The sequence below is a fragment of the Megalops cyprinoides genome, chromosome 1 (genome assembly GCF_013368585.1).
Source record: "Megalops cyprinoides isolate fMegCyp1 chromosome 1, fMegCyp1.pri, whole genome shotgun sequence".
In the NCBI taxonomy this organism is placed as follows: Eukaryota; Metazoa; Chordata; class Actinopteri; order Elopiformes; family Megalopidae; genus Megalops; species Megalops cyprinoides.
The window spans coordinates 35,139,671-35,158,172 of NC_050583.1; the positions used below are offsets into that span (position 1 = coordinate 35,139,671).

General features: G+C 45.0%; 1 protein-coding gene and 1 non-coding gene across 4 annotated transcripts in view; one reads left to right on the forward strand and one right to left on the reverse strand.

Moving 5' to 3' along the window:
- LOC118774956 (SH3 and multiple ankyrin repeat domains protein 1-like) overlaps positions 1-10,685 on the forward strand; it is a 59,578-nt gene extending 48,893 nt beyond the window's left edge. Inside the window, exons 18-28 of one of the 3 annotated variants that reach the window (XM_036524594.1) lie at positions 108-243; positions 1,148-1,228; positions 3,165-3,173; positions 3,360-3,386; positions 3,528-3,584; positions 3,759-3,874; positions 4,427-4,547; positions 5,178-8,607; positions 9,275-9,280; positions 9,420-10,313; positions 10,601-10,685. In XM_036524594.1, the coding sequence (XP_036380487.1) occupies positions 108-243; positions 1,148-1,228; positions 3,165-3,173; positions 3,360-3,386; positions 3,528-3,584; positions 3,759-3,874; positions 4,427-4,547; positions 5,178-8,607; positions 9,275-9,280; positions 9,420-10,313; positions 10,601-10,685 (4,962 nt within the window). Of the gene's footprint in view, positions 1-107; positions 244-1,147; positions 1,229-3,164; positions 3,174-3,359; positions 3,387-3,527; positions 3,585-3,758; positions 3,875-4,426; positions 4,548-5,177; positions 8,608-9,274; positions 9,281-9,419 lie in introns of all 3 variants that reach the window. The other 2 variants (XM_036524603.1, XM_036524611.1) reach the window with 2 other exon arrangements.
- Positions 10,686-17,781: 7,096 nt separating this feature from the next.
- LOC118794294 lies at positions 17,782-17,870 on the reverse strand. The gene has a single exon (XR_005005766.1). It is a non-coding gene; the product is annotated as a small nucleolar RNA SNORD88 (small nucleolar RNA).
- Between the last annotated feature and the right edge of the window lie 632 nt (positions 17,871-18,502).

Genomic DNA, 18,502 nt, shown 5'->3' on the forward strand with positions numbered 1-18,502 from the left:
GTGTGTGTGATTGCCATATTATTGTTTTATCCATGCAGTTGTGGTAGTGTCTACTCTGTCAGGGCACAAATGACTACTCTCCTTCCTTCTCTGCCTTAATGTCTCAGGTAAATGGTCAGAACGTGGTGAAGGTGGGGCATAGACAGGTGGTCAACATGATCAGGCAAGGTGGCAACAGCCTCATGGTGAAGGTTGTCATGGTAACCCGTAATCCAGAGATGGAGGAGGCATCCAGAAAGAAAAGTAAGATGTCACTTTTTAAGGAGCAATAGCCATGTATAATTTATATTTTTATCACAATTATAAGTAGCAGTTGTTGTTATCAGACCATTTGTTTACTTTCTCGTGATAGTGACATTAAAAGAATACACACTTATGACTAATACTGGCTAATATTGCTGTATATTCTATAACTATATGTGTCTAATTTACAGTCCCCTAACCTTCATTTAAAGCAAGATAAAACTGCAAAATGAATGGATTTACAAGTTCCTTTCTTTACAGAGCAGTGTAATGACTATCCAAATGAAATGCACAGAAACTTCTCAGGGTCAGAAACTTTAACAACTTTTGTCCTTCTGGCATTTAAACGTAAAATGGTGTTTGAATGACCCTTGACAGTATATAAGAAGTGAATGGACACAATTTCAGTTTGTTGCAGCAAGTCAATATTTTTACAATTTCGGGATGAGCCGACAGAGCACGCACAGGTGGCTGTCCTGGACCAATTAAGATGTTTTATATTTTATGGCATGCTATAATTTCAGCTGAAAAGGACAATGATCTCTTCAACATCACTGTCTCCAGTCCCCAGGATTCACAGATATGGTTGCTCAATCCAGACGCACTGAGAGAAATGTATTCTTGGTTGCTGGGGAATTGATCACAGAACAGTAAAAGAACATCAATTCAGTTTCTTTCACTGCGTAAACAGATTACGTCTCTTCAGTTCCTTCTGAGAAACAACACATACACTTATAAAATTGCAGCTGAACTCTACATTTAGGGAAAATGATGTTATAGCATACTCCTTTTGTAAAAGGTTAGCCCAGTATTAATAAACAGTTAGTATATGCATTATGATTAATAATATGTAGTGTGTAGCATCTGATTTATAGCCCCTTCTCTCTCCTCTTTCCCCTGGCAGTCCCCCAGCAGAGTAAGAGACTGACTCCCCCCGCCATCTCAATGCGCTCCAAATCCATGACCTCAGAGCTGGAGGAGATGGGTAAGACATGGAGGGAAAGAGTGAGGACATGAAAGACAATGAAAGAGAGAGGAGGGGGGGGGGGTTTCACAGTGTGAGAAAGTCAGAAAATGGCAAATGGTAATAGAGATTGGATTCCAGGATGACAGAGAGAGTTTCGGGAGGGTGGGTTAGGGGTAAGACCAGTGAAGCCCACAGTGGGAAAGTGGTTTGGTGCAGGGACAGGAGGAAAGGTTCTGAAATGCTTGAAAAAGATTAGGAGGAGAAAAGGGGATGGAGCAGTGGATATAGAAGGAACTAGGGTAGACAATGATAAAAAAGAGAGGTAGTGAGAGGGGAAGGCCTCTTGAAGGCCTAGGATCTTCATATAACTGAGTGTGGGGAGAGAGGAAAGGAACCAACAAGAATCTCAAAGTGATTGGTAGATCTCAATGCATTTCACTGTTCTTTCAGAAGTTCCACACTGTCACTTCCAGCACCCCCACTACAGGTAACCCCAAAATTACAACCCCCAATACCCTTCCTCACTGCTTCCCAACCTGCACTCCCTTAAACCTCACACCTAAAACCCCAAAAACTCCCCATTACTAAAAAAACGGTTGGCAGTTTGTTGCCTTGGTAACCAAATAACAGTAGTCAGTGCTCTGGGGGTGGGACATATGCCATAGTTGGCACACTTTCACTCTTGAGCATGCTCAGAAGGGTGTGAAGTTATTAAATTGAGACAATTAGCTCTTCAGATAGCAATGAAAGGCAATAAGGAGTAGGTACATTATTAACTGTCCCTCTCAGGCAGGCATACAGCTACACTACCTAAGGTGGCAGTGTTAAAAGACATCCAGCAAACTTCATTCAATGTCCTAAAGCCAATCAGTAGACATGTCTCTGTCCTTAACAAGTGCCCTTCACCATTCCTGGTTGTTTTCCATGATTGAAATGTATGATTCCAAAATAATTACCACCAACCAGTGTGTGGTACAGAAAAGCATCCCTGCTTATATTCCCTCATTCACTGTTTCTTATGTCATTAACTGAACCTTGTCTGATGAGAACTAGAAAACCCGGAACGAGACCAGAGGACAAGTCGAACAATCATGATATCATTTTAAATGTGTAGATTCATGTACAAATACATGTGAAATACAACATTCATAAAGCTGCTTTCTGAGCAGGATTTTTCCATGATTTATTTCCTGCTTTTACCGTTCCAAGTTCCATATTTTCAGGTTGTCATAGGATAAGGTGGTGATATTCATTGGCGATATTCCTCAGTGAATGAGGGAGGGTTGATCATCTAAACTTAAATCTTGTAAAATTTATAATGCTCTTGCTGTATATCGCAAACAGCACAACCCACAACCTTCTCACCATGTACTGTCTATTAGAAATATATACAGTTTTACAACTTATCTAGCTCAATCTCCTATCTGTTTTGTAGAACCCATAGAACCTATGTCCTGTAGAACCTGTAATACCCACCCCGCTCTCCTGCCCTCCTTGTTTCAGTAGTTTACCTATTAATGTCCCACGGCATGCCACCCCCTCAGCCCCCACAGGCACACAGTAAAGTTCCCTCCAATTATACTATTATGTTAAGCATCAACACAGCATCATTATGCCATGTACCTATGCAACACATCAAGCTGATAAAAACATTTACACACTCACCCTCCTTCCTTCCCACTGATCACCTGTCCCTCAGAGAACACCAACACGTCCTTCAATAAAAACCCTGTATATGTAATCAGTGCTATGGCTAGTGCTAGCGGGACTTACACAGCACCTGACTCCAGTTCATATCACCCTGATACACACTGCAGGCCCGGGTCTAGGTGCTTGTGACACCTCTGCGGAAATCTAAAAAATCTCCCATAATCCTCTTGGTGAGCAGCACTGTTCTAACCTACTAACCACTTCCTTTGTCTCTTTCTATTCCTGCTGTGTGGACATCTTATAGTGGAGAAAGGTGAGAGATGTTTGCAGTTGTAAGACTCTATATTAATTTGTCTGCCTGTGCTGAAAGCATGCAAATGATGGGTTTTATAGCAGAAGCTGTAGTGATAGAGTGACTCATATGATTATGAGAGTGTCGTAATCAGATTGGGGTAGAAGTGATACAGCTAATAGATTTTTTTCTGTTCCTGTGTTTTAGCTGCTTCTCCTTGGAAGAAGAAAGCAGGTGAAGCCTCTTCCCTATTCTATTTTTAAGCATGCCAGTTCTAATTGTTTGTCTGCCCTGTGTACTCAGTACAGAGCTTTTGAAATACACTGTCATTGTCAGTGTTTTCAAGGGTGGGGCATGTTCAATCTTGTCTTTCAGAATACGAGGCTTCGCAAGTTTCAGAGAAGAAGAGGACAGTCTATCAGATGGCACTTAGTAAGTGCTTATATCTGCTATAATCTCCTGCACACCCATGACTCTATAAACCATGGTTGTTGTTCTTATTACTGGGGTATGAAGTGGTCAGGCTGAAACCCAAAAACCATTTCCACTCTCTCCCTATTTCTCTCCTTCTTTCTTTCTTTCTTTCTCTGTCACTCTCTCTCTTAGATAAACTTGATGAGATTTTGGCAGCTGCTCAGCAGACAATCAGCACTACTGATGGTCAAGGGTCACGAGGTCATGTAGGGAAAAGGGACCGGACCAGAGGCATGTTCCCTAATGAGGTACAGCTCTCTGTGTGCCTGACTCTTTTGTCCTCTTGTGTGGACTGCCATTTGGATTTACTGACCCATGTTGGCTCCATTCTATGACTTTAAACCAAGTCCAGATTTAGTTTTTTTAATTTATATCACACAGTTGTTAATGAGAGCTAAATTGTGTCATTATCCATATGGAAAAGGCAGAGGTACAGTACTTTTGGAAATGGAAAATAAACATATAACCATGCAGTCCTTGTTTAAGTGTTTTTACTGCAGTTCTAGACTACAAAATAGCTGGAATCAGCCTTCATTAGCTATGATTTTACCATAGTAGTAAACAGCATAAGGGGACTGTGAAATGTACTGAATAGATATTTAAAAATAAACTGCACCTTGCAGTGGTCATTATAATTCCACAATGTGCGTGTACATATACACAAATGTGCATCTGTGTGTGTATGTACGGTATGTACACACAGGAATTCAGTTCGTTATGTGTTAGCATATTTGTCTGCGTGTCCTTGCCTGAAACAGCATTCTTTCTCACCTATTTATTTCTCTTCCTTCTTTCTGCAGTCCAATTATGACCAATCAGGAATGGGAATGTCATCTGGGGCAGGGTTTGGTTATGATCGAGCTCAATTTGTGCCGGGCCATGCCCCCCAGCACGGTATGATGCTGCGACAGAAATCTATCGGTGAGGCTGTCTGTCTGTATATATGTCTGTCTGCCTGTAGTTTAACAAGCCTGTATGTACTATGTGTCTGTAGCATATAACGTGTCTTTATTGTGCTAAGTCTGTACAGTAGAATACTATGTTTGCATTCAATTTTAGTGTGTGTATGCACTGTACAGTGCTGCATTCTATAGAGCTGTTCTGTACTGTACTCATCTGTCTATCTGTTTGTCTGTCTGACAGGCAGTTACACAGTGGAAGACACTCAAGAAGAGAAATGGACAGACAAGCCAACCCTTGTAGATACATACAGGCACATAGACACAAACAGTCTGCTAAAAGATATGGCAAAAATCTATCAAAAGAACTACAGACAGTAAATAAAAGACATGGACAGACAGACGCCAATGTAATGTTTATGACAGATACACCACATGTGTACGTGTCATAAAGATGTATTCAACTAGTTCACACCATGTGAACTTACATTGCTGTCTTGAGCATTTACATTCCTTGCCTCTATCACCCTCAAATTCAAATGTGTCTGTGCAGAATTACTCTGTATTTATCCTGTCTCTCTCCACTGTTTATTCTCCCCTTTTCTCTGTTCTGTATGTCTGTTCTTGCTTCCTGAACGCTGCCCCACTCCAGGCGTGACAGAGGAAGAGAAACAGTACCTCCATCCACCGGCTATGAAGTTTTCACGCAGCCTGTCAGTACCTGGCCCAGATGACATCCCCCCTCCCCCCACAACAGCCCCACCAGACCCTCCTTTATCTGCAGGCCCCACCACAGGCTGGAGAGGGAAGCAGTCCCAGCAACCCCCTGGGCCCTCACCCCAGATCTCCCCCACATCGGCCCACTACCAGCTCTACTCACAGGCAGTACACTACTCCCAGATAGGCCGAGACAGAGGGGGCACTGGTGGGGGCATGGACCACGCGCACCCTTTCCACTCCCAGCAAAGCAGGGCCGCATCGCGAAAAGGAGCTGGGTACATGGGGGACCCCTCAGGAGGTAGCGGTGGTGGGGGGAGGGCGGCAGGTTTGAGGAGGGGTTACAGCAATGCCGTCCCCCCCTCCAGTGCGGCTGCTATGGCCCAGCAACAGATGCAACGAGTTGACAGGAGCGGCGCCGGAGCTGGGGGTGTCCCCAAAGGGGGGGCCAGGAGAGGAAAAGGCCCCCTGGTCAAGCAGTCCAAAGTTGAGGATGGAGCCAGGCAGACCCAGGCCCAGATGCAGGCCCATGCTCTGGGCAAGGCCCTGCCCGAGAAGAGCTCCATCCCCATCCCGACCATCATAGTGAAGGCCCCCTCCACCAGCAGCAGCGGCCGCAGCAGCCAGGGCAGCAGTGTGGAGGCGGAGCCGCTCGCAGACACTGACTCCAAACCTCCCCCTGGTGCCCCTGCAGGCTCCCCGACCTCCACACCCTCCTCTATAGCTTCTCCTCTGCCTCTGTCTTCTCCACATCCCGCTCCTTCCGTTCCACCTGCTCTTCCTCCTTTGTGCTCCCAGGAAAACCTGGACTTCACCAGTCAGTTTGGGGCAGCTATTGTGGGGGCAGCCCGCCGGGACAGAGAGCGATTCCGTGAAGCGAGGAGGAAGAGCGCATCCTTCTTCCTCTCGGCTGAGGAGGAGCTTGAAGGAGGGGTGGGAGGAGGGAGGACCCAGGGCTCACAACAGCATGGTTCTGAAATCGATACCCCTTCACCTCGTCTGCGGCCCTCCAAATCCATAGATGAGGGCATGTTTTCCGGGGATACGTTTATTCACCACACGCGCAGTATGCCTCCTGCATTTGGTCTGCCCGAATACTCTTCCCCAGCCCCTGTGGGAGACTACCAACCCAAATCAGTACCGGGTGACTTCTACGGTGCAGCGAAGCAGCCAGCCACCACCTTCATCCACCCACTAACAGGGAAAGTGTTGGACCCCTCATCCCCGCTTGGTCTGGCCCTAGCGGCAAGAGAGAGAGCTCTGAAAGATGACGGGAGAATTCGGAGGGAGAGCCACTTTGGGCGCCAGCTCTCCAGTGCGGGGGCGTTTCCCTCCACAGCCTCTGCCACTCCAACCTCCCTCCTGTCTCACATTTCCCCCTCCTCCGCTGCCTCCCAGTCATCTAGTTCCTCATACCTTGTCACCTCCTCTTCCTTGGCAGCCACCACCCCAACTGTGGGTCGCCCGCCTTCACCGAGGATATTACGTGGCACTGGGGGGTGGGCAGAGGAAGGCATGGAAAAGGAAAAGGAAGGGGGAGCCAGGGAGGGGCTGAGGGTACGATTTTCAGAGGACAAAACAGTCCATACACACCACTTTCAGTCTGAGCAGTACCCATCAAGCTACAGAGAGCGGGAGCGGGAGAGGGAGAGGGAGAGGGAGAGGGAGGGGTATGGCAGGAAGCAGGATCAGCAGTCTACCCCACAGCCTCTCCATCCCTCTTCCCAGCAGGCACCGCCCCGACGGCCCTCTTTCTTACGGATGGAAAGTGACGCCAATGCCTATGTGCTGTCCCTTACACCCCCTTCCCCTCCCCCTGTGGTCCCAGACCACACACAAGGAGCAGGAGAGAGCGGGGGGTCGGGGCTCATGGTGCTGCCTCCCCCTGCACCCTCTGTAGATGTAGATGATGAATTTGTCTTTGCTGACCCCCTCCCCCCTCCCCTTCAGTTTGCTAATAGCTTTGACCGCGGTCTGGGAGGAATACCCGGGTACAATCAGCAAGGGGCGATGATAGCCAACAATCTCCAGTCCACCCAGAAACCCCCGCCACCTCCACCTCCACCTCCACCCCCACCCCCCCAAAAAGAACCTTTCATAGGAAGTTTCGCCCCTCACACCCCCCTCCCCTCTCCACAGGCTGGAGACTCCACTGCCTCTAGCCTTACCTCTTATGACAGTGAAGTGGCAAACCTCACTCAATCCGCCCCCTCTCCTTCTGCAGCACCCTCCCAACCTTTACCCCCACCCTCCCCCTCAACCTTGCAGCCCTCCCTCACTGAACCTCCAGCCCCTCCCTCTGTGTCTCCGCCATCCCCGTCCTCCACTGCCCTTCACAGACCCTTCCCTCTGTCTCACCCTCAGCACCTTTTTAACAGCACACACCCCCCTGGACGCTCCTCCCCCACCCCTCCCCCTGTCTCTGCTGCACATCCCATGATCCCCCCCACATACCGCAGCCCCTCCCCCATTGCAAATTCTACCCCAGAAAGAGCCTCCGCTGTACTAAACACTACTGTGAGCAGCGTGACCACTGCTGCCCCTACTGCCCCCGCCACCACTACAGCCACAACCTCACCCTCAGAGCTCGCAGTTACCACTGCCACAAGTGGGGGGAGCCGGAGAGCAGACCATCCCCCACCGCCTACCAAAAGTGGTGAGTCCCAGGAGACGGTGGTAGATTCTGGGATTGAGGAGTTGGACAGTCGTAGCAGCAGCGACCATCATCTGGACAACATCTTAGGAATGGGGGGAGTGAGAGGAGAGCGGGGAGAGAGATTAGGAGCTGGAGAGGGAGAGAGAGGAAGTGACCTCCTGGATTCCTACATGACTTGTTTGGATGGGCAGACATTTGAAATGCACAATGCCAAACCAGCTGCCTCCACCTATCCCAAATTGCAACGCTACAGGGATGGTGGGAGTGCGGTCTCAGAACTGCGCAGACACACCAGCACTGCGCCTGCCTCCTTCCGCTCGCAGAGGCGGAAGGAGGAGGAGGTGGAGGTGGAGGTAGAAGTGGAAGAGGCGGCCGAGAGAGAGGAGGGGGAAGAAGCGGGAGATGAACAGGACAGTTATGACGTGAGTGAGATGCAAAATTTGGGCCGTCCATCTCCCCTGTACTTTGAGCGGCCCCGCACCCCAGAGATCAAGCCCCTATGGGGTGAGGGGGGCACAGGGGGAGCAGGCGAAGGGGTTGGAGAGGGAGGTAGCCAGGCAAGAGGGGTGTATTTGGAGGGACGGAAGCTGCAGTCCCCTCTCTCCAGTGTGAAGGCTAGCATCATCAGCGAGCTGAGCACCAAGCTGCAACAGATGGGGAGCAAAGGGATGGAGGGCTGGGGAGGTCAGAGGTCACTGAGCAGACACAGGTAAGGCTGCAGCATGTGTGACTGCGCTGCCATACAGTCCAAGTCTGCTCTGTGTTGTTCTCCATTACGTTAGTTGCATCTCTTTGTATTTATACTGTATGTAAATCCTTCACTGTGTTGTGTGTATATGCGTGTGTGAGAAACTGTCTTATTTGTTGTGTCAGGAGTCACGGCTTTCTGTAACATGCATTGGAACTGTGCTGTACTAGTACGGTTTGACTGCAACAGGCTGTTTCTATAGTTTGGTTTGTATTGTATTACAGTATTTATAAGTTGTTATACTGCATATGGAGTGCATCAGCAATGCATGTTAGTACCTATGTGATTATTTATGCAAATCATTACCTCCTCTGCCATTGCATGAGGCTGCAGTAGATCAACACAATGGGTGCTGTGTCATTAAATGTGTCTCCTTGAGTCAAAAAAACACATATTTATATGCTTGCGTGTGCTTTTGCCCCTCTTTGTATTGGTCTGGGTGTAAATGTACATAAGAAATACCATGTGGTTGGCTGTCAGGGTTTCAGTACAGTCAGTGCGTAGCCTTTGTTGGATGGTGGATATTGTGCACATTAGTCTGTGTGTGTGTGTAAAACTGTTCCTCTCTTTCTGTATTCCTGTCCCTATTGCTGTCTTTTGCTGTTTCCATCTGTCTGTAACTCACAAGGCACAGGTAACTAATATATTGTCTCTCCTCTTGTTCTATCTCAGCCTCTTCTCTTTCTCAGTTCTTGTGTGTCTTACTCTGTGTTAGTATGTTGTCTATGTGCTTTGACCTTCAGCTGGCATACTAACGTCTTTCCCTCTTGCAGGTTCTCTGAAGACTCCACCTCTTCTGCTCTAAGTCCTCCCTCAGCCCGATCCCCTTCCCCACTGCCTACGTCTCCCTCTCAGCCCTCCCAGCCAGCCCTGTCCCCCACCCCTTCCTCTCAGTCTCCACTGTTTCCCAACTGGACTCGCTCTCCATCCCCTCAGCCATCCATGGCCCCCTCTCAGCCACAGCAAGCTCACCCCCCGCTCTCCCCATCCTACTCCCCTTACCCAACCTCACCCAAACACCGGGCATCATACCGGAACAAGGCCTTGGAATTCCAGTTTATTCCAAGTCGAGAGTCCAGGAGATCTGACCATTTACAGCGACGCCGTGCTCCAAGCCCCCTGATCTCCCCTTCTGATAGGCCCAAGCTCGGTCCGCCCCGCCCCTCCTCTCTCCCCATCCTACCTACATCCCCACTCTACAGTAGCCCTTATGAGCTCCGGGGCTCCATCACCCCACCCTCCCCAGCCAACCCCCTAGGAGATCCCTACTTTGCACATTCCCCTCCTCTCTTTGCCCCGTCTGGGGCTCCTCCTCCCAACTCCTTGGTAGTCTCTCGCTCCCTCTCCCCCACCCACTTCCTCTCAGGCACTTCCTCCCCGCCACTCCATCCCTTACCCCCTCCAGCCTGCCTCAGTTACCCCCACCTGTCGTCCCCTCCCTCCTCCAAGCCCTTTGCCTCCAAACCCCTTCCATACTGGACCAAGTATGACGTGGCAGACTGGCTGGGCTACCTGAACTTGGGGGAGCATAGAGAGAAATTCCTGGACAATGAGATTGATGGCACGCACCTCCCCTCCCTCACCAAGGAGGACTATCTGGACTTGGGGGTGACCCGTGTGGGCCACCGCATGAACATCGAGCGTGCGCTGAAGAGACTGTTGGACAGGTGAGAGAAAACCTGAAGGAGAGAGGGTGAGAGAGGGAGCGGTTCAGAGGACATTGCTGAAGAGACAGACTAGATGGAGAGGGAAAGGGACAGATGTGTCTTTCCTGGACTGCATGACTTAGTCTTTCTCTGTGACCTCATACCTTCCAAAACATTCCATTCCTCCTCCATTTCAAACATTCCCCTCCTCCTCTGTCTATCACCCCATTTATCTCCCTTACATCTACATCTCTCTGCCTCTTTTTCATTTTTTATTGTTTGATCTGTCCCTCCTTCTTCCTTCATAGGCTTTCTTCTCCTTTCCCTGTCTCTGCTCTTTCCCCCCGAGAGGGACAGCCTGAGAGGAGGAGGGATGAGGGGACTCGAAGCTGAGAGGAGAGACAGAGAGGGAGAGAGAGTGAGAGGGTGAGGAGGAAGGAGGGAGGGAGAAAGAGTGTGTGAGAGAGTGAGAGAGTGGACACAGCTGCTGCTATTTGTGCTGGACTCTGAGCCTGATGGAAACAAAACTTCAGTGACAACAAGGACAAATAACAAGAGGAGAGCATAGAAGAGAGGAAGAAAGAAAGGGAAAAATGGAAGAGATGCAAAGACATGCCTGGCCAGGGGCACTGCTTACATACAGACAAACATGTGCAGACACAGATACATAGACATTTACACAGAGACAGGTACACAAACAAAAGCACACACCCACAAACATACATATATCCTCCACAGACATACTGTCACTACCAGAAATTACAGACTGGCGTTACACAGGTCTGTTAGCGGCAAAAACAAACAAAACAAAAAACCTGAAACCAAACAAACAATCAAAAATGGCTGAGTCCTGGAGGCCTTTCTTGACCTGTTTTTTTAAATTTAAAAGAGAATGAGCGCGAGAATGAGTGAGTGAGAGCGAGAGAGACTGAGTTCCGTTAAGAGAATTATGTATTTTGGCCCACAGACCATTATTTCTTGATCTCTCCTCTGTATTTCTGAGCCTTTTACAAGAAAAAAAACAAACGTTGCAGTGTAGAGGAATATGTGCACTCCTGCACTGCAAATAGAGAGGTTTCCTCTCAGTGACATTAATGTGTTCCTGCTGTGGGCAAAGAGGCCTGTAGTGGACATGTCAGTGCAGTTTATGTATTTACCTCACTATTGGACCTGATGGGCTCTGTTCTTTAATTGTGCTCAGTACATGGTGTATACTGTGCTATACAATAGCATTGATACAGACTGGTCTCTGTATTTACAGCCTGTAGCAAAAATCAGTGCCCACTCCAACAATGAAGGTATTGTGCTACACTCTCACTCACACACACAGACACATGCACAGACACAGACACACTCTCATTCACATTCACAGACACAGATACACACAGACAGACAGACACACTCACATACACAAAAAAAAGAACATGCAGACATACCTACATACATATACCTTTTTTAGTTATGTCAATGAAGGTGGGACACTTTAAAAAGACAAAAATATCTAAGATATTGATGAGAAAGAACAAATGTGATTTAAAGTACAATGAAATAACATTTTGAGCAACGATACAGGAAACAGACAACTGAATTTTAAAGAAAGACTTCCAAAGCATTGAAGTGACTTCAACTTTGAAAACAACCAACAACGAGAATCATACTATTCTGAACTCTGGTTGGAGAGAGAAAAAGATGGAGAGGAGATGGGGGAAGGGGAGAGAAAAAGACTTTCAGTCACCTGCTCTCTTCCACCCAATCCCCCCAACCCTCTCAAACACAACTCTTTCTATGATACAAAGAAGAATGAATAAATGAATAAACAGATGAATGGATGTGTGAATCTACACTTACATCTGTTTTAAAATAATGATTGTTCATACAATTTTTTTTATTTAAATGGGGCAGAAGTATTGCTATTATAGATCATTATTATCATCATCAATGTTATTATCATCATCATTACTGCTATATTTTTATTGTGAGCTACAGTTCCCCTGCTGCACCCATGTGGGTGCTGTTACAGATTGTTATCGTATTACCACCAGGATGATTGTTATTCATTGAGTCCCAACTCCCCACATTAACCTGATGAGTGAGTGGGCATTCTCACAGTGGTGTAGCAGAATCCGTTTACAGGAGGTTGGTGTAAAATAAGTATAAGACCAGCACACAGGACTCACAGTTCATTTACGTTCCTGGGGCTTTCAGATAAGATGAGAGGCAGGTATGTGCAACATGTAAAATGACACATTTTGTATAATCACAGACGCTTGTATGCAGAGACAGACAACAGGGTAAATGAATGGTTTATATTGTGATGTGGTTTTCATAACAGATACTAATGACCCACTGATTTGAGTGGTGCCAATATGGTCAATATGGTCAAGATTTTTATTGGTAGGTACAATCACACAGGGTCAACTTCTGCCTCTCCTTCTATCTCTGACTCTTAGACACTGTTGCAGTGATCAACTCAAAAGGGCTCTTCTATTTTCCTGCTATGTCTCTATAAATCTTTCTATCTAATGTACTTTGCTTGTTCCCTCTCTCCTGTTGATCCTGCAGACACAGTGGTACAGCCCTTACACACTCATGCACATAAAGGGGATTGTACTTCATTGGTGGTTTGTATATATTCTGCTCTCTCCCTTTTTCTTTCTATCCTTTCCTTTTCATAAAGGAGTGAGGCCCTTAAACATTTTAGACACGTTCACGCACGCACACACACAAACTCAGGCACACACACCAACACACATTCATGTGACCTTTCGTATTTATCTTGTGAATTGATTTCAGGAGACTGATCATATCACTGAAAAATGCCAACATATACTGATCAGTATAACTGTGGCAATGATGATGGTAACAATATTAGTGATGATTATATTAATGGTTCAAGATGTACAATTTTCAAAGTTCTACAGAATCTCTGTCTTCCAAATAAGGTTTAACATGAAGAAAAGGTACATTTTGTTCATTTATTTACAGAAGTGCTTTCTACACAACTTGTTCCATTCCCTCTGTTGTCTCTCGGTGTGTCTTACACTAAATGACCCCACAGTGAGTGTATGACTGCTTCAAGTCCTGGGCAACCACAGACGAGTACTGCTGCCCTCTATTTAGGAAAACTTACTTTAATAATAAATTATATTTGTTACAACTGTTCAGCCATTGTATTGTGGTTCAGGTTTATTATATTACAGATTCATGATGTTAACCAGAGGGAGCTGTAGTTCCATCAGTATTACTAAGTTTCAGTAGTCCAGGTCTTAACTGAAGGCATTGCCCTGAAATCCTTATCATCACTTATTACTTATGACATAAATGATTTACCAGTTAGTATTTATTCATCTAAATAGATGTGTGCCTGTGTCAAAGAGAGGTGTTATTACTATACCACGATAAGGGGGGTGAGAGCCTGAAGAAGGGATTGGCCAAGGGGTATAGAAAGCATTACTTGTTTCCTTTAAAAGAATATTTTAAAATTGTAAAAAAGAAATAATACAAACAGATGAAAGGTTATTTATGGCTTATAAATGTATATGTGATGCACATATACACATATATACATACACATACAGTATATATGAATTTCAAATGTTTTAAGAGATGACAAATATAAAATATTAGAATTATAATAAAGATGCTGAAATAAGTTCTGAATAAACCGTGAGTTCTTCTCCTTATGCCTGCTCCTCAATGTTTCCCTTCCAACCCCCATACCCCCCCCCCCCCCCCCAACCCACACACACACCCACCCACACCCACACTCTTGGTGTGAGTCTTTTCCACACTGACAGGACAGTTGAAGAAAGTGAGCAAGACGTTTCATTTTCCTAACACCTGTATTTATTGATATTCCTGTGCATAGGTTTTGATGGTCTGATGCCATGTTTTCTCCTTTGTACCTGTCCTATTTTACAGAGGTGTTTTTCTCTAATCTTTGTGTTTCGTTATCAATGCGATGAAAATGTACAAAATTTACTACCCCAAAACTGTAATTCATGATCTTGATAGCTAGGTGGTGCTTGAAAGTAGATACTTATTTGAAATGGCTGTTCTTGAAATGGAAATTATCCTAAACATTCATTTTAATCAATTCAACACAAAGCTGTCATTTAAACATCTTTAACTGATTAAACTACAGGACTGGATGTACTTAAAACATGAGCTTATACAGGTGTTCAGTCACATTACAGGTAATCTCATGGTTGCAATAAGCCATAGTTGGACTCTGTGTGACAACCTTACTCTTGTATTCAGACATATATATGTCAGCACTATTGTGTTGGTGGAGTTCTGACTAATATGGAAACAGAAGCATAAGCCTGTAGGAAGAAGGTTTTGTTTATAATAATGTCCCCACTGAAATGCATTTAGGTCACTTTCACATCACGTTCACTTACAATGATTTATTTTTGTAAAGTCCACTTGCCACACACATACCAGAATTCTAAAGCCTGCATATATTCAGTTTTATATGATTTTGCTAAGTTTTCTGGCAGCAAAAGTTTTAAAAAATTAAGTACAATGAAGAGACTCCTATGTGCTGTGATCTTGCTTCACCTGTGTGATATATGGTGCTGTCACCAATTATCTATTATTATGCAATAGATAGGGGGTAAAAATTTGATTCAATCTGTGAAGAGGTAAAAATTATATTTATGAAGGACTTCATAAATTTGGAAATACAGCAAGAAGCTGAAGCAAAGGCTGAAACATCATCCCAGAAGACCACATTTCAGTGCCCTTTTTGAGTGGTTAGTTTCCCAACTGAACATACATTTGCTTGCATTCATACTTAAAACATTTGGTGGGCCAAAGTCACAAATGCAGAGTTCAGTCCAAAACAGATGGTCTCAGTTCAATTCTTTCAAAGATTTCATACTGCTCCAGATGAACAAAACTGTTCTTTGGTATCAATCAGTCAAATGTGGACCAAACGTGGCCTGTGTTCTGGCCTTCTTCAACCAAATTTAAATGTAGAAGGCTGTGGTCAGACCACAGCTAGACTAGAAGTCCATAGAATTAAACCATGTATAGGACAACAGCTGCACCCCAGTGCTTTCCCTCCTTGGTGGTGTGGAAATCCTGATGTTACACATGTACATATAAACAAAAACTCACATCTGTCTAGTCACAACCTGTTGTGTGCAGTAACAAATCACTTGAGCCACATGAAAGTTGATCAACTCAGATTTGAGCTTCCACAGTCACAAGTCTACATTCATGTGGATCAAATCAGAACTGAAGAGATGTGACTTCTTCCATTTTTTTGTGGTTGAAACTTTTGTAAAAACATCAAAACTGGGTCACAAGGGGAAAAAAAAAAAAAATCCAGAATTGGGCCACATTTAGCTGAAGTTTGAACACACGCTGAAGTGGTCAAACCAGCAGCTGAAGACTGAGGAGATGGTTTGTAGAATGTTTGAGGAAACAAGGCTCAATATAAAATATTTTCAGTTAACACCTTCCCCTACAAGATGGTGCAGGTTTCACTGCAACACTGCCATTTGTGGTTACAGTGCAGATTAAACCAAGAATGCAAGTCAAACTCATGGCAATTACCATCAGATTTCACACTTCTGACCCACCCAGTTTGAAGTCTATTAGCTATTGTTGAACAAATGCGATTGTACATTGAACCCACCATGTGGACAATCTTGACCCATGTCCCCTAGTATCATCCTGAGGCAATTTTGGACTCCAAAGGCAGTTCTAAAACAGACCACTCATGGAAACATGTTATTGTAGCCCTGGTAGGTCACCGCAGAGGCACTATTGTGATATGTATACGCTACTCACAAACCTCCAGCTCCTTGCAAGCATCCAGTTAACTAGCTAGACCTGCTCAGCTGCCCTCCACACAAACTTCATATTAAGAGAAGTGAGGTCAGTCATGCCAAAGCATTGCATCAAAGCATTTCATGACGTTTGATAAACCATCTTTTATACATTTTAAATATTAATGTTCCGTTAACAAAACTGATCAGCTTTGGACATATCACCTCATAACATTTGAGCATCAAATCAAACATTTCATGTATATACCACATATAAATGTGCATTCAGATTTGTTTAAATATTTGGACCCCAACTGAACAGTAAAATCAGTGATGCTGCAGGTTGCTGAAACGGCATTATACAGAACAGTGAAACTGAGGTCAAGAGATAATCTTGATATCACAAGACAGCCAAGACCAGGAGCATTTTAAGGAAAATGACAGACTGCAGATATTCCAAGTTTATTGATCTACACTTTAAATGCTTGTTTCAGTGTTACAAACAGGCTTGGCAATTTATTTAAATATTAACTTATTTAAATATTTTCCATCATTGAGACCAGTTGTAGCAGGTGGGCTGGAAACAGGGGAAGCCAGAACACTACCTTTAAATCTCATTACTTTTAACCCGTTCCCCTTTATCCCCCTTGATTAATAAATAATTCACAGAATAATCGACACTAATCACGTTATTAGAATAAATGATTATGCTTGCAAAACACCGCGGATTGTCTAGTTTGTGTGCTTGCATTACACCACTCCATCTGACATGGCATTGGACTTGGTGATGAGGCTTGCATGCAGCTGCTCAGCCATGGAAACCCATTCCATGAAGCTCTCGCCGCACAGTTTTTGCGCTTACATTAATGCCAGTGGAAGTTCTGAACTCTTCAGCTATGGAATCTGCAGAGCGTTGGGAACTTTTAAGCACCATGTGCTTTAGCAGTTGTTGACCCTGCTCTGTGATTTTACGTGGTCTTCCGCTTCGTGCCTGAGTTGCTGTTGTTCCTAAACGCTTCCACTTTCTAATAATATCACTTACAGTTGACCGTGGAATATCCAGCAGGGATGAAATTTCACGAACTGTCTTATTGCAAAGGTGGCATCCTATCACAGTACCACGCTTGAAGTCACTGAGCTCTTCAGAACGACCCATTTTGTATCACAAATGTTTGCAAATGGAGACTGCACGGCTAGGTGCTTGACTTTATACACCTGTGGCAACGGGTCTGATTGAAACACCTGAATTCAATAATTAATAGGTGTGGCCAAATACACTATATGAATAAAAGTATCGGGCAACACACATTAGCAGCAGATCCATCAAGTACTGCAAGTTGCGAGATGGAGCCGCCGTGGATCGGACTTGTCGGTCCAGCACATCCCACAGATGCTAAATCGGATTGAGATCTGGAGAATTTGGAGGCATCTGAAAATGAGCCAAATGTGAAAGAGGGTTAGTGGCATTGTTAATGGAATGGTGTAATGAACAGATCCAGGTTTCCATCACCTGGTTTCATGAAGACATGCTGCATGCACAATTTCTTGACTTTTCAACCATTTTAAACAGTCCTCTAGCATAAATATTTTACCCACTCAAATTATGAACAGGATTCATCAAACTTAACTATGCAATTTAGGTACTGCAGTAATTCCGTGACATTACATCTGAGCTGGTGGACAATGGTAAAAACTGGCCCTAAGTCACCCATCTCCTCAGACTCTACCTTGTCAGGGCAGAGCTGCACTTTGGTCATCATAAGAATTCTGAGCCCAGTGCAAAGCATCATTGGAGACATGCAGCAAAATAAGTACTGAAATTCTATACAAGTAGTATGTAGTCAAATACTTCCACCTCAACAAAAATAAAAATACGCTCAGATCAGGTAGCGAGATTCATGTAGTGGCAATAAGGGTGGTCAAAATTCAGAGGAACCTTCTATACAGGACAATTTATGGGTCTATCTAGGTAGCTGGCTGGCTCAAAGAAGTCTGTCTGAAAGCGAGTCAATTATGTGCAACACACATGGACGTGACCATTACAATTGAGAAAGTCGGAACTTTAACTTCAGATGAAAGATCTAGCATCTTAACAGTAATCAAGTAATTAAAACTAATTTGACACCAACTAGACTTTACCGTATCTAGAAAAAAGCACGTGGACGTTGAAACTGAGTCGATGTTATTTGTTCGGCACCTCGCTATCCTTAGCTAGTTCTCGAAACTTAGGCTACTTACGGAACCCTCAGAGTGCATTCTAGCCACAGAAATGAACAAATAATTAATATATTAACAAACAGCGAAACATAGACTCACCGTAACATCAACTGCCCTCCTTTGCTGCCTAGTACTGAAAGAACGCGCGTGTCCAAATGGCGGAATATAAAGCCCGTTTCAGTAAAGGACCCCAAGGTTTATCATGGGACTGTT